General features: G+C 36.0%; 1 protein-coding gene across 2 annotated transcripts in view; it reads right to left on the bottom strand.

Moving 5' to 3' along the window:
* The window catches only part of MAP3K2 (mitogen-activated protein kinase kinase kinase 2), a 94,585-nt gene that overhangs the window by 9,812 nt on the left and 68,054 nt on the right, over positions 1–16,719 (bottom strand). For both annotated transcript variants that reach the window (XM_023259211.2, XM_045033576.1), the window contains 8 exons: positions 12,634–12,764; positions 11,442–11,521; positions 9,898–9,965; positions 9,633–9,725; positions 7,805–8,011; positions 6,077–6,225; positions 5,588–5,719; positions 1,068–1,197 (listed from right to left, as the gene is read on the bottom strand). In XM_023259211.2, coding sequence (XP_023114979.1) covers positions 1,068–1,197; positions 5,588–5,719; positions 6,077–6,225; positions 7,805–8,011; positions 9,633–9,725; positions 9,898–9,965; positions 11,442–11,521; positions 12,634–12,764 — 990 coding nt within the window. The remainder of the gene's footprint in view (positions 1–1,067; positions 1,198–5,587; positions 5,720–6,076; positions 6,226–7,804; positions 8,012–9,632; positions 9,726–9,897; positions 9,966–11,441; positions 11,522–12,633; positions 12,765–16,719) is intronic.

Here is a 16,719-nt window from a genome sequence, read left to right as displayed (position 1 = left end):
TAACATGAAGAGTTAACACATATTCTGCATATTAAATGTATTATATACTGTATTCTTACAATAAAGTAAACTACAGAAAAGAAAATGTTAAGAAAATCATAAGTAAAATACATTCACAGTACCACAGTTTATAAAAAGAAATTCACGAATAGGTGGACCCACACAGTTCAAACCTGTGTTGTTCAAGGATCAACTGCACATGTGTGTGTGTTTCTTACTGACCGATTAAATAAAGTGATCTTTAAATGTGGGCCACAACCCAGTGTTGACAGAATCAGACCTCTGGATACGCTATGCAGTACAAAGTTGTAGGCACTCTCATAATTTGAAACATCTCTGCCAACTGCTTTTGTCTCACATCATGCACTTCCTTTACGTACCTGCTCCCTGAAAACAGTTGGGTTTCTGAGTTTTAAAAAGAGAGTTTAACTGAGTTACAGATTATCAAAGCTCATCTTGGGCTCTCTTCTTCCCTCTTCTTACGCTCTCCCTAGATAGTGACACCTACCCCCATGGCTTTAAATATGATCTCAACATAAAGAATATCACCATCACAGCTAATTTGAGTGTTTCCTAAATATATGTCTTAAGCATATTATATAAAGTAACTCATTTATAATTCTTACAAAATTCCTATGAGTTGGACACTATTATTATCCTCCTTAAAAATGAGGAACTAAGGCACAGAGAGGTTATATGTCTTGACCAAGGTCACAATATGCCCAAATTTGCACCAGGTCATCTGGTGTCAGAGCCCCTACTCTCAACTGCTATACTCTAATGCCTATGTTCTATATATGTATGTTCCCCTGTATGAAAGGTCTCATTTTTATGATCATTTGAACTTTATTGATTCTGGAACCATGACAGATGAGCTACCCACTTGTGAAGACCTGAACATCGGTCAGAATATTGACAGAGTCAGCAAAAAAGCAGAATTGCTTTCCTAAGATATTTTAAAGGTAGATGTATTAATTTAAATGTTAAGTTTCTTAAATCATATCACCTGTTTCATTTAGATTCACAAAAAAAATAGCTGTATGCTTAAAAAATACTTCATCACTTACCTTTGATATCTCTATGAACAATCATATTACTGTGCAAATAGTGTACGCCCTCCAGAATCTGACGGGTGTATTTCCTGGTCACATTCTCAGTAAGAGCTCCATATGCTTTTAGTTGGTCCTTAATTGAACCCTAAAAGGGAAAAAAAACAAAAAAACAAAAAAAAACTATGGTACGGTTTGAAATGAAAACCACTATTAAATATTTTTAAAAGGATCTTTAGTTCATGACTAGGAGGCTTTAGTTGGAGAGTACATTAAGGACATTATATGCCATCTAATTAACATAAATTCTACTACATTTCCTGACTCAAACCCTGGAAGAGTATGGTCACAGCTGAAAGAAGCCTTTTAAAAGTATTTTTTGACTGATGCCCTTGTTTCCATGACTATGTTGGTTCTAACGATCTCCTGTTCTTGCAATTGTGTTTTTTAGAATCTTCCTTTTTTGGGAGGGCAGGGTGCCTGGCTAACTCAGTTGGTTAAGCTTCTGACTCGTGATTTCAGCTCAGGTCATGATCTCACAGTCTGCTGGATTGAGCCCTGCATTGGGCTCTACACTCACTGTGCAGAACCTCTTGGGATTCTCTCTCTCCCTCTCTCTCTGTTCCTCCCCCAATCATGCTCTAAATTAAAAACAATAAATAAATAAATAAATGAATAAATAAATAAATAATAAAATCTTGCACTCTTTGCCCTGAATATACTTTTGTTTTTCTCACTTGCTCTTTTCTATATGCTCTACTTGAATCTTATTTGTTTGATATCTGCTAATTTACTTCTCAGGAGAAAGAATGGGTAAGTTTTTCCTTTGTATACATACTCAACATTCTAGTTCAAAATATGTGAAAATATACTAAAGAAGAATTTCAAATTTTCTTATATGCTTTTTAAAGCAAGATGAGGTGCCATTTCTGAGAATGCTGAATCACTGAGGTGAGACACTGGCACTTGAATTCTGAAACAGCTTCCCTACTGATTGATTCCAATGTGCAAATTTGATGACTAATCACCACTTTAAAAGATAGGAATAAAATGTTTCTTGAAGGATAAAATCTATTCTATATCCAAATGTTTCTGCCTTTCCTTGAGTTTTGGCCAATGGTATACTTTGCCATAGGAAAATGGATTCTTAGACTTTACAGGTTTAACCATTTGCTTGTTTCCACTATTCATCAACAACATCAAGATGCAATTCTGCTGACCCAAATTTGCAAACACATTTGTGGAAAGCCTTAGGCAGCCAAGTACCTACACCTACAAGTCAACGTGGCTTTTTGTTCAGTCTACTTATTGTGTCTCTACTTGTAGTAATACCCGAAATAACATAGCTAGAACTGAGCTGTCCAAATAATAAGCCCCCAAATTACTTGTAGGCTGCAAACAAGTGATGGACTTAAGGCTCTTCTGGGCCTTGGGCAGCTGGGCCAGTAGCCTATAGCTGCTAACAGCTCCATCAGTGTAGTCTATTTACTCCTGTGTACCAAAAACACAGTTATCTTCTTCGATGTGAACAAGTGGAATGAGTTGCAAAGTACTGTGAGATAAAAACTGTGTGTGTGTGTGTGTGTGTGTGTGTGTGTGTGTGTGTGTGTGTGTGCGTGCATGCACGTGTGTGTAACAGAGAAATCAACTGCTAGCTGCTAGTCCAGATACTGAGAATAAAGTTACGGTTCTATTCCAAAAGCAGTTCTAGATCAACTAAGAAACAGAAGCCTACATTTGGGAAAACTGAAAAATGGGATGACAATCTTGGCAAAGTGTGAATCGAGGACACAAAGAGATCATCATGGCAAATTTAATGAGAGAATTATATAGCATCTTTCACAAACTTGGAGGGAGATTCAGTTAAGTCTAATAAAATCATATATGTCCAGACCATTATATGCCATGGGCTTGGCATATGTGTAATTCATTTAAGACTGCTGATGAACTATGATTAATCTGGTAACATGATTTCACTGACAACCTATACTTTGAAGAGATAGCTGCACTTACAAAACCAAGTGAAGTTAATGAGAAGCAGAATCTAACACCTCTTCCTGAATGGTCCTGGTTTAGTCTTAAGATTGCTAAACATATAAGGATCACCTGTCTCCACTTGCGATGTAAATCAGTCCCAGCCAATTAAATGGTTAATTTAAAGTTTATCTATTCTGAGAGAGTGCTCACAAACACATGTGTGGGGGAGGGGCAGAGAATCTGCACTGTCGTGCAGAGCCGGACTTGGAGCTCAAGCTCAGGAACCGTAAGATCATGACCTAAGCCGAAATCAAGAGTCGGACGCTCAGCCAGCTGAGCCACCCAAGAGCCCCAACCATTTAATCTTATCTTCAACAATCAGGACCTCTATTCATGCTTATTCAGAATTTTCTATTTCCAATTTAAATACTTATTATACAAACAGCAATCGAAATGTGAATAAAAGAGAAAAATCTATCACAATTCCAACATGACACATTTTCATTTTTAAGTTTCTCCTATCCTTGTCCAAATACAGGTACTCTTAAAACACCATCATCATTATTAAAAAGTATTTTATATTCTTTTTCTCTTACTGTAAGTACTTCCTCCAACTTTGCAACATAGCCTTCACAATTTTAACATATTCTCTTGACAGCACCATCGTAATTTAATTCTACCGTGGGCACTCATTTTCCATCACAGACAATACTAAAATAAATATACACAACTTTTTCCTTCTTTTGGATTACTTCTGTAGAATGAATTTCTGTGAAATTACCAGTCCATAAGTCTTCAAAGTCTTGAAGATTTCTATGGCATTTAAATACATCCCACCAATTTGTTTTCCAAAGGAATTAAAAAAAAAACCAACTAATTTATACTATCAACAGAATCTTTGAAAATACAAAGTAGCAATGATGAGTAACAACAGTGTCTCTATAAACAGTTATTCATGATGATAAGAAAGTAAAGTTTACTGCTGCTCTTGTGAAACAGGATGATTAAAACCATTACTATTAGATACTGGTCAACAGTTTTACTGATCCATAAGCTCAAACTGTAAATTTTTACATTAAACATATACACTTCTAATAAACAATCCACTTAGAGACCCATAAATCAAATGTTTTTCCTAATATATATTACCTGTTAAAGTACATGAAAGCATGTGTTTAAAAAAACTTTTTAAATGTTTATTCATTTTTGAGAGAGACAGAGACAGAACACAAGCAGGGGAGGGGCAAAGAGAGAGGGAGATACAGAATCCAAAGCATGTTCCAGGCTCTGAGCTGTCAGCCCAGAGCCCAACACGGGGCTCAAGCCCATGAACTCTGAGATCATTACCTGAGCCAAAGTCAGACGCTCAACTAACTGAGCCACCCAGGCGCCCTGAATGCATGTATTTTTAAAAGAGTAAATGTACCACCATCTTGAAAAACATTAATATTAAAATGTGCCCTACAACCCTACAAATATTAAAAATTACATACAAGGAATAACAGTTTGTAAGTCACATTTTGCAATTTCTATTGAAACTACTGACTCAGGCAATGATTACCAATCCATGTTAAAAACATTAGGTAGATGACTGAAAAGGAACTGGATGTTATTTTTATTTTTTAGTTTATTTATTTTGAGAGAGCACATGAGCACGAGTGGGGGAGGGACAGAGAAAGGGAGAGAGAGAGAGAATCCCCAAGCAGGCTCTGCACAGGCACTGAGGAGCCCCACATGAGACTTGCGCTCACCAATTGTGAGATCATGACCTGAGCTGAAACCAAGAGTTGGACAGTCAACTGACTGAACCACCCAGGCACCCCAGGAACTGGATATTCTTATGTGCCATTGCTAATAGCTCAAGTTACTTTCTGGTCTTCAGGAATAAACAAAATCTTACACCAGAGAAATCTGGATGTCAATCATCCTAAACTAACACTCAATCTTAGCATCATTAATAGAGGAACAACCAGAAATTGTAGGTCTCCTAATGGGATGCAACATGAAATGCACAGTATCATCTATGATGCATTCTAATAAAAAATGCCACATCTTAAACCTAATTTAGATACTAAATCTAACTTACAGGAAATAAGAAGATAAAGGAACAAATTAAACACCACTATGCGAATACAATTAGAGAAATCTAGGAGGTGAGACTGTCAACAGAGCACCTAGTCTCTTTGTCAAACCTATGTCATGTAAAAATGTTCTAGATTAAAAAAGAAGTAAGGGGCATAACAGTTCAATGTAATGTGCAGTCCTGGGCTGGATCCTGGTTTGTATAAACCAGCTATTATGGTTATTTTAAGATCATTTAGGGAAATCTGAGTGTGGACTGCTATGGTACCTGTAAACCTATTTTAGTATACCTCAGCACTGTCTAAAAAAAATGAGTTAATAAATGAAAACAAAATAAAATTACATTACCCAGCAATAATTTAAAACTTTCAAAATTTTCTAAAGTAGTTTAACATATTATAATCAAAGTTTTAGTTTTTCTTTCCTCATTGAAGACGTGAAAGAGAATATGTTTATTTTCATAAGACGTACTAACTTACCCCTGGCATATATTCCATAAATATGGAAAGGGTTTTTTCCTGGGGATCCCTCAAACAGCCATAATACTGAACAATTCGCTCATGCAGCAAGTTTTTCAACAACTGAATTTCACACTCAAGTGCATTTACTTCCTGAAAGACAAAACTCACTTTTAAGTCTTTACAGCATTGCTAGTGAAAGCAAAACATTCGAACTTCATGGACCATCAAGGTGATTTCATTCTGAAATTTTTACTTCCCAAGGAATAAACATTTTAAAGTCTCTAAACAGTAATAGACCTTGAAGGTATACTAAAGCAATACTAAATCCGATCAGGAATATAACTGAGTACTAAAGAGAAAAAAAAGTCACAGTACAAAGTAGATAAATTATTGATTTGTTTCACAAATAATTTGTATTAAGGGAAAACAAAATATTCTATTGCGTTACATTTATTTAGTAAGAATGCTTCTTATAAATGTGACAAAGTAGCTTGCAGTGATTCTTACCTTGCTGGTCTCAGGGCTATCAGGGTCAAACTGAACTTGCTTAACAGCCAATTCTCTTCCTGTATCGACATCATAACAGAGGTAGACCCTGCCAAATGCTCCCTGGCCAAGAAGTTTGCCCAATCTCCAGTTGGTTGGAGCACGAGGTGCTAAAAAAGAATATTTTCTTAAAATGGAATACCCAGATGGCACACAAATGGTTAAGGACTAAATGAGTAAACTGCATTAGTGACATCCTTAATTGAGTATGTGTGGATATAAGGGAAAATCATTATCATCCAAATTCATAATGATCATCTTTGAAAATTTTTCTCCTCAATTTTCTAAGATTCTAAACCCAAACAAGGTTCATATATCCCCATGCCTTATGTTTTCCAGATTATTTTTCCCTCAATTAAAAATATAATAGTATCTTTCACTCAATCTAAGGTACTGTGGACTGTCAGATGCACCATTCCTAAGCTTTGTTGCAGCAATATTTGTAATTAGTCTTCCACCTGCTTACGATGTAGAAAGCTGGACAGAGTATCACTCTCATTCTAACAAGAGAAAATCCTGAGAGCAGCAAGCAGCTGGAGCAGGAGCAAGGGGGGGAATACTACAGAAGATTAAAGATAAGAAGGACAGCAGACCTTCCTTCAATAAGTATACAAGTCACCGGAAAAAAATAGCTTTAAAGTGCTAAAAGGAAAAAACACTGCCCAGCATTCTGTATCAAAAAAAAAAAAAAAAAAAAAAAAAAAAAAATATATATATATATATATATATATATATATATATATATATATATATATATCAGAAGTAAAGGAGAAAAAAGACCTTTTTCAAACAAACTCTGAAAGAATTCATTGCCAGCAGACTTACATTACAAGAATGGTTTAAAGCAATTCTTCAGGCAGAAGGAATGTGATACCCAACAGAATCCGGAATCTATATAACCTATAGTCTACAAAATCCTGGATTTACAGAAATAAAGTGATGGATATATGAAAGATATTCTTCTCTTATTTTTTATCAATTCAAAAACAATAGCTGTCTAAAGGACAAATAGCAACAATGTAGTGTAAGGTCACAGATGTAAAAGTAAAATATGACAACACTAGAACAAAAGGGATGAATGTGAAATATTCAAATGCTGCTGCAATAAATACCTTTGAACACAAATCTTGGTATGCACTGCTTATGTGATAAAGTCCAAATATTCCACAATCTGGACTTAGTTATCATTCTAGTCCTTTTCCTACTGTTTCAAGTAAGATACCCTTCACTTTAGCCAAAAATGAACTATTCCCCATTCTCAGAGCATGCCATTACCTCCTACACATATCACCTTCCGAGCTAGTGAATTCCTACTCACATTCAAGATCTAGATTAAATACTATACAATAATCATTTCTCCACACAACATTCTCCCCGTTAGACTACATTTTAGAAGTCATATTTGGAATCTCAGTTGGGTACTCAACAAGGATATGTGGAATGAACGAATAAATGACAGACTGGTAACAATCTTACTAACTAAAGAGAAGGAAAGAATCAGCTAAAGTAATTAGCAGTAACACTGTACTTACACCTTATATTCCAACCACTTTTAGAAATACCCTTTTTACCTTTTTTTGAGAAGTTGGGTCTCACCCTGAGGACTCGTTTGGTATTTATTCCTTTTAATACTGTAAAGTTCTGCAAAGGTTCTGCTAAGCATTCACTGTGCCAATTTCTTTTACTTACAACGGCTGGGTGGGCTGATGTCCATTACAGTCAAAGTAGGATTGTCTATGTCACTTCCCCTTCTTCTTACTCGACTATCATCATATTCTGGGGTAAAGATGCTGCTTCCACTACTAGTGCTTAAAGAGTGATCAGTAGGACTGAAACTCACAGGAGACCGGAAGCTGGTCCCCTGGGTCCTTCTAGCTCTTGGAAAAGTTTTACGACCTACAAAATCAAAAGAGGATTACCTTACAACTTTTATTCATATGCTGTAATTCAAAGTATTTAAAATTTGTAACATGAGGAATAGAAGTCTGTCCTGTGAGTAGGCTAAGAAACTAAAATAGCAATGATTATTTGATTACATTTTTAACTTTTGTTTTTAATGTTTATTTTTGGGGGAGAGAGAGAGAGAGAGAGAGAGAGAGAGAGAGAGAGAGAGAGAGCGCACGCGCGCGCACAAGCAGGGGAGGGGCAGAGAGAGAGGGAGACACAGAATCCAAAGCAGACTCCAGGCTCTGAAGGCTCTAAGCAGTCAGCACAGAGCCCAATGCGGAGCTTGAACCCATGAACTGGGAGATCATGACCTCAGCTGAAGTCAGATGCTTAACTGACTGAGCCACCCAGGTGCCCCTTGTTTACATGTTTGAAACTTAAGAGTAGTATTTTTTTTTTTTTAAGTTCAAGGAAATAGCCTTTTGAACAATGAATCATTAAGTAAAAAATGAAAATCAAGAGAAAAGGGGGGAAAGAAGCAGAAATGAGAAAAGTGGGGCAAAAACAGGATCTGAATACAAATTCAATGTCTTTTGTAAAAACACCCCCCCCCCCCCACATTCATAAAATCACTGCACTCTCTCATTTCTGGATAAAAAGAAAAAAAAACGTACTTTATTCTCATTTCCAATTATAAGAACAAAAGTTAGAAAATTTAGAATTAGTATTTTTTTTTCTTTGAAAAGGACAATGCAAGTATGAATTCCATCATCGAGGAATAATTTTCTAGTTAATATCAATTTTTTCTAAGTTTATTTATTTTGACATAGTATGTGTGCATGTATGAGTGGGGGAGGGGCAGAGAGAGGGAGAGACAATCCCAAGCAGGCTCTGTGCTGTCAGCATGCAACCTGACACAGGGCTTGATCCCACAAACCATGAGATCATGACCTGAGCCGAAACTAAGAGAGTCGGACGCTTAACCAACTGAGCCACCCAGGCACCCCCAATATCATTTTTTAATTACAGTTTTTCTTTTAAGGGAAAGAGAAGTACTATGTGGTAAGCTGGCATAAACCTGTTATCGTTTTAGTTACCTAATTTCTTTCAAAAATTGGGTTTTTTTGTTGATGGGGGGGTGGGAGGGAGGGGAGGGTGGGTGATGGGTATTGAGGAGGGCACCTTTTGGGATGAGCACTGGGTGTTGTATGGAAACCAATTTGACAATAAATTTCATATATTGGGGGGAAAAAATTGGGTTTTTTTAATGTTTGAGAGAGACAGAGAAAGAGAGACAGAGAGACAGAGAGACAGAATGGGGGAGGGGCAGAGACAGAGGGAGACACAGAATCCAAAGCAGGCTCCAGTCTCTAGGCTCTGAGCTGTCAGCACAGAGCCTGAGGCGGGGCTCAAACTCATGAACCATGAGATTGTGACCTGAGCCAGTCAGCCGCTCAACTGAGTCACCCAGGTACCCTTCAAAAATGGTTTTAAGCAGAAAAACTAAGTGATTCAGGAAAAAAATTATCTCTAATGGTTTAAATATGAGATTTTAAAAATGTGATTTTGATTTTGATTATTTTTGAGATTTTTAACAAGCTGTTCTTGTAGTCTAGTTACAGAAGCTTACCATCATTATAGTCTTGATGGTGATATGAAACATGATACCTTCTTGGGTATGTGCCTCCTTTTCCAAATTTCTCAAAGATAGGGTTGTCATAGTCTATTGAGACATAAGAAAGTTATGTGTTATAAAAAAGTCAAATATCTCTAATAATAAAAAACACATTTACACATTTTTATTCATTTAAAAAAAAAAACTCCCCTCTCCCTCCCAGCCAAAGCATTGTTTAATGACACAAATATTTAAACATTTAGAATACGGAGAGTCTAACCTGAAAATTCCTGATGATTATCTGGGTAGCTCTGTGCCCTAGGCATTCGTGATTTTGGATAGCTCTCTCTAAAAACAGAAAACATCATGTTAAATGAAGAGAAAGTATGTAAATAAGACATTTAAAATATCTTTATGCAATATCAGTATCTGTAAGTATGTGTGGAAATTATACATATATATGAGGTGTATATATATATATAAATATATGAATAAAGGAGCTCACTCTGAAATGTCAACATAACTGAAAAAGACTTCTTTTTAAACACTTACTTGGTGCAGGGAGGCAAAAGCCTAGCTTTAAAAATTAACCGATAGGGGAGCCTGGGTGGCTCAGTCAGTTGAGCAACCAACTTCGGCTCAGGTCATGATCTCATGGTTTGTGAGTTCGAGCCCCACATCAGGCTCTGTGCTGACAGCTCAGAGCCTGGAGCCTGCTTCGGATTCTGTGTCTCTCTCTCTCTGCCCCTCCCCCATTCATGCTCTGTCTCTGTCTCAGAAATAAATAAACATAAAAAATTTTTAAAAATATATTAACCTATAGGGTATGGCAGTAAAAATGGTAAGTTTTGGAATTACAGATGTTGGCAAACACCTGTGTTTTAATCGTAGCTCTACCATTTAATCAGCAATTGCAATCTTGGCAAATCACCTTTCTAAGATTTTCCACATCTATAAAAATGAGATAATAATTTCCAACTCATCAATGGTGTGTACATATATTGCTTAGGACAGTGTCTTTCAAATATTAAATGCTCAATATATAGCTTACACATTACTATTTTCCTGAATTTCTTAAATGTTTCAGATATCTATCTTGAGGTAGACATGGGCACAAAGGTTTTATCTATACAGGTAAAAGAAAATTAAATGTGTATTCCCATACAGTATTCATTATTATTTTCAGAATTTGCTTCTAAAAAGAAATCCCAGAGGAGATCAAATAGGTAAAGATTTTACAGACTGTGTGCTACAGGATGACTTTGCCTGCTACATGTGAACACTGTCTTATTGAGACCAGAAGAGAAGGAGCGCTTGTAACTAAAAATCCACAGTTGCAACTTCACCCAGCTTATATTTCTGAACAGCCATTTCACACAAAAGAAATGTACACTACTTAAATTTTAAATGACAGCCAACATTCTGGGCCACAATTACCAAAAAAGTAAGTTATCTATAACCTGGTGCCAGAATGAACATAATCCTAAACAGGTGAAAACAACTCAAGAAACCTCCAAAACCAAAGGTATTAATGAGAAATTTGATAGAAGTTTCACCAACATAGTTTTATAAGTAAATGTACATTCTAAGTTTGCATTTAGCTTCAAACACAGTTTTGGCAAGCAGAAATACTGGTAATATTATAATCAGGTATCATTTTACCCAATAAAGATACTGAGCCCCATGAGGTTAAGGGATTTGTTCAACCTAAAAAAATTCATTTGGCCTAAGTATGGACGAGTATCAATTACATTCCTCTGACATGCTATATATATGCATATGTACCCACATACATTAAAAAATAAAAACTACAATCCATATTACCCATCCAGAGGACTATCAAGTGATGGACAACTTCCAGAGCCAGAATTTTCAGGGCTGCTTAAAGACAATGGGTCCAGCATCTAGAAAAATAAAGAGTTCCTCCATGATTCAATGTGTACAACCAGAAGTTACTGGGTTTTTAAACAGCTTTATTGAGATATAATTCATGTAACATAAAATTCACCTATTTAAAGTGTACAATTTAATGGTTTTCAGTATACTGAGAGTTGTGCAACCCTCACCACTGTCGCAGAACACTTTCAGTACCCACAAGAAGACCCCATATCCAACAGCAGTCACCTCTCCCCAGAGTTACTAATTTTTTAATATTTTAAATGTAGTGGTCCCTTGTAGGTAGGCTACAACTTCAAAATATCCTAAGGGAAAAATATTTTCTCTATAAGATTACTAGCTAAATAAATAAAAGCTAAAAGATTTCACATAATTTTGCTTACTGAACACTGACTAAAGCCCCACTCAAATTGAGAATAATGACATTGTGGCTGCTACATTATTAAAACATTTACAATGTTTTAAAAAGTTGACAAACCTCAGCTTCACAAAGTTAAATATCTTTAGTTTCACTATATCTTTCTTCTTTTTAAATTTTTTTTATGTTTGTTTATTTTTGAGAGAGACAGAGCATGAGCAGGGGAGGAACAGAGAGAGAGGGAGACACAGAATCTGAAACAGGCTCTATCCAGGCTCTGAGCTGTCAGCACAGAGCCTGACACGGGGCTTGAACTCATGAACTGTGAGATTGTGACCTGAGCTGGAAGTCAGACACTTAACTAACTGAGCCACTCAGGCACCCTTCACTATATCTTTCAAATGTTAATTAAAAATCTGAATGTCAATCCCAGGATTACAAACAAATGCATTCATTTATTTATGGATGGACAAAATAAGAAAACCAGCTTTATTCCAGCTTTGTTTATACATGAATGCACACAGGCACATGTAAGTTAGTGGGCATTATCCTATATTCTTTTACCATTTTGTTCACTTAAGGAAGACATGGGAGAAGAGGTCTCTCCCTCCCCCCCCTCCTCTCTCTCTGTCTCTCTCTCTCTCTCACACACACACACACACACACACACACACACACAAACACAGGATACCTGCCAAACCACATAAATCCTGACAACATCCCTTTAAGTGAAATGAAAAACCACATCCAACTTTTGCTTACTTGGTCCATGCTCTCTGGAATGAATTCTCCTTCACTGTTGATACTGGTGAATGACCCATTCCGGGCAACCTGGTGTAATTCATCTGGAATGTATCCTGGGGGAGGGGAGCTTCTATCTCTACTAGTGGGACCTCAAAGGAAAAAAAGTTACATGATTTTATAAATATCAACTGGGAACTAATTTTTGTTTCAATTAAATATAAATACAGGATTTCAGTAACTACTGAAATCCAGTTTTTAAAACTTACAAGAACATTCATTTCTATAAATCTTCAAATGTTTTATACCTTTCTAAACTCCCACCCTATTATAATTATTAACCTCACTGTAATATTCATTTATTCTTATTAGATGGTATGTTCTTCTAACTGCTGACAACTGCGTTATGGGGCTGATAATAAAGATTTTTAGATGCCATTGCTTCTGAACTTCCAAGGGTCATTTGTACCTAGATATATGTTACCCTTTAACATAACTTATGGAAGGCATCATAATGTCGTGGAAAGAATGTGGACTTTATACCTCAGTTTAAAATCTCAGTTCTAGTTATTTACCAACTGTATTGTCTTTGGTAAAATTATCCAACCCCCACAACCTGGTTCCTCACCTGTCAACATAAGACTAAATCCCTCCTCTCTTAGGGAACAGACTGGTGGTTGCCATAGGGGAGGTGGGCAGAGGGATGGGTGAAATAGGTGAAGAGGGTCAAGAGTACACTTATCTTCATGAGCACTAAGAAACACAGAGAACTGCTGAATCATTCTATCATACACCTGAGACTAACCTAACACTGTATGTTAATTATACTTGAATTTTAAAAATAGGTTAAAGAACTGAATAAAGCCAGCACTTAAGATAAACAAAGAAAAAAAAAAGACAAAATCCCTCCTCTGCAAGGGTGTTGTAATGATAAAATTATTCACACTGAGTATGTGCTAGGCACATCTGGTTCCATAATGTTCTTTCCATTCCCTCTCCTTAATCTTTAAAAACCTAAAGTGAGATTACTTTCTAAGTCACTTAAGCCATATTAGAGTATTTTCAAATTAGAATCCTGAATTTTATTCTCAGGTACTTTAAAATTAGGTTTTATCACAAGCCATATTCCTGGCATTTAAATTTCTTCATAATTCAGAAAAGCAGAAAATCTAATATAGTTCACCTAGTTAATCACATCATTTCTTATGAGACAATAATCCATTTTATTTTTACCTGGTTTTATAGAAATAATGCTATGTTTATTAACACAGCTCTCTTTTCCTCCAAATATTCTGAAATTAAACTATTAAAAAAAAAGATATGGGGAGGTCATGTGGGCATTTAAGTTTTGGTCAGATTGAAAGCAAAAGGCTTTGCCTTATAAAAAGGGGTCACTGTAAGTATATGCTAGCATTTGTGAGTGAGGAGATAGGGAGAAAAAGAACAAAGTGATTACCAAAAGATTTGAACAGAACAGATAACTCTCTGCTTGACTCTAAAATAATCAGTAACTGAACTTTGAGCCAAGGGTTATTTAGGCTTTGTAATAGGTACAATGACATTACCCCTAATATTTTTACTCCTTCCATATACTCTTGTTTATAAAAGATCAATATACTCATTACTAAAAGGAGATAGGGAAGAAAAAAATGCTATGAAAGTCTCTTCATCTCCTTACTAGATAATTCATTTTTCTTTTTATTTATTTTTATTAAAGTCTAGTTGACACACAATGTTGTAACAGTTTCAGGTGTACAACATAATGATCTGACAGTTCTCATGCTCACCACTCTAAGTATAGTCAGTATCTGTCACCATATATTATTACAATATTATTGACTATATTCTCCATACTGGGCTTTTCATCTCCATGACTTAATCTACTTTATAACTGCAAGTTTGTGCCCCTTAATCCCCTTCACCTATTTGGCCACCCTCCCAATCCCCTGACAATCACCAGTTTGTTCTCTGTATTTAAGAGTCTGATTTTTTGTTTATTCATTTGCTCTGCTTTTCAGATTCTACATATAAATGAAATCATATGGTATCTTTCTCTAAGTTATTTCACTTAACATAACACCCTCTAGGTCCACTGTGTTCTCACAAATGGCGTGATCTCATTCTTTTTGGTGGCTGAGTAATACAGCACTCTATATATACATATCCACATCTTCTTTATCCTTCATCTATCCATGGACACTTAGGTTGCATCCATATCTTGGCTTTGTAAATACTAGTATAATAAACATAGGGATGCATATATTGTTTTGAATTAGCTTTTCTTCAAATTTCTTTGAATTTCATTTTACCAGCAGACACATGAAAAGATGCTCAACATCACTCATGATCAGGGAAATGAAAATCAAACCATGATGACATACTACCTTATACCTGTCAGAATGGCTAAATCAACAACCTAAGAAACAAGAGGTATTGATGAGGATGTGGAGAAAAAGGAACCCTCATCAACTGTCAGTGTAAATGTAAATTGATACCTTGGAAACAGTATGGAGGTCCAGCAAAAAAATTAAAAACAGAACTACCATATGACCCAGTAATTCCACTACTGGGTATTTATACCCAAAGAAAACCCTTTTTTCTTAACTTTTATTGGTAATGGGTATGCCAACGCACTCTTGGTTGAGACCTCCACACTAGAATATACTCATCCCAAAGGTAGTTTTTCCTCTAGCTATCTTTTATGAAAATAATTAAAGAGAATAATTATCAATAAATAAGGAAAAAAGATGGTGGTCATATCTATCAAAGCTATTCTAGGTTTAAAGAGGTACCAGTAAAAACCAACAATTTTCTACATTATAATTTCCAGCTTCTTCTTATGCTAGCACTGAACTCAAATAAGAATATTTACTAGTAGGACAAGATTGAGGTACTCAATAGAGTTTTAATTCAAAATGAACTTAAAATGTCAATTTAAGTAGAGCATTCAGCTTGTTCTAATGCAACTACAGTGACTGGCAATTTTTACTTTAAAATGATACATACTGTAATGTGATAAGAAAAGGGAATGAAGAAAGAAATGTAGGTTTAATAACAGTCATGTTTTCTAGTTTGAAAAGCAAAATGTTCTTTAAAAGTGTTTTCTCAACCTATTGCCACAAGAATCCCATGATTTAAAGATGAGAAGAACATTATTGGTCTCAAGTTAATTAGAGAGATGGAATCTGAATTCAGGTGTTCCTAATGTTCCTTCACCCAAATTCTAAACCATATAAAAATATATCTGAATAGGGGCGCCTGGGTGGCGCAGTCGGTTAAGCGTCCGACTTCAGCCAGGTCACAATCTCGCGGTCCGTGAGTTCAAGCCCCGCGTCAGGCTCTGGGCTGATGGCTCAGAGCCTGGAGCCTGTTTCCGATTCTGTGTCTCCCTCTCTCTCTGCCCCTCCCCCGTTCATGCTCTGTCTCTCTCTGTCCCCAAAATAAATAAACGTTGAAAAAAAAAAAAAATTAAAAAAAAAAATATATCTGAATAAAGATAAACAATTTCTATTTTGCTTGTATATCATCGCTGCTGCTCACATTTCCAGCATTTCTGAAACCAAAAGTAGGACTTATGTAAGACAGATACTTAGAAGGAAGTAGTTAAGTAGCTTCTTCCGGGCAGGCCAAAACAAAAGATCACTAACGGATATATGGGGGTTGGCTCATATGCCAATTTAATCTCTTCTTGTGTTATTAACAATCCTTTTCTGTTACCAGTCTTGTAGTCCCAACCATATCTCTCATTTTGTCCCACCCTCCTGCTTCCTCCCTCTCCATTCATCTGTTTCACTTCCTCCTCTACTTTTCCCTTTCAAGTCCATACCTCACATACGTTTTCATGTTGTCACATTCACTGCCCTGTTAAAATATAGTTATACCAGTGGTTTTTGAGCAATGTAATGCTTTTATCATATAAAAATGCAGATTATTATTAATGTTTTATGCTACCTGAAGAAGATCCACAGAACTGGGGAGTTCAGAGCACCTCTGCCTCACCCTTGCCTCTCTAATAGGCCTCCTTCAAACAGCACATGGGATCCATTCTGCTTTGTACCACAAGCTTAATTTTAATAGTCTATTATTAATGATGAATAATGAATACTA

This window comes from Felis catus, chromosome C1 (assembly GCF_018350175.1).
Source record: "Felis catus isolate Fca126 chromosome C1, F.catus_Fca126_mat1.0, whole genome shotgun sequence".
NCBI classification, from domain to species: domain Eukaryota; kingdom Metazoa; phylum Chordata; class Mammalia; order Carnivora; family Felidae; genus Felis; species Felis catus.
Note: the sequence above shows the minus strand (reverse complement) of the source record. Positions and strands in the feature narration are given on the sequence as shown.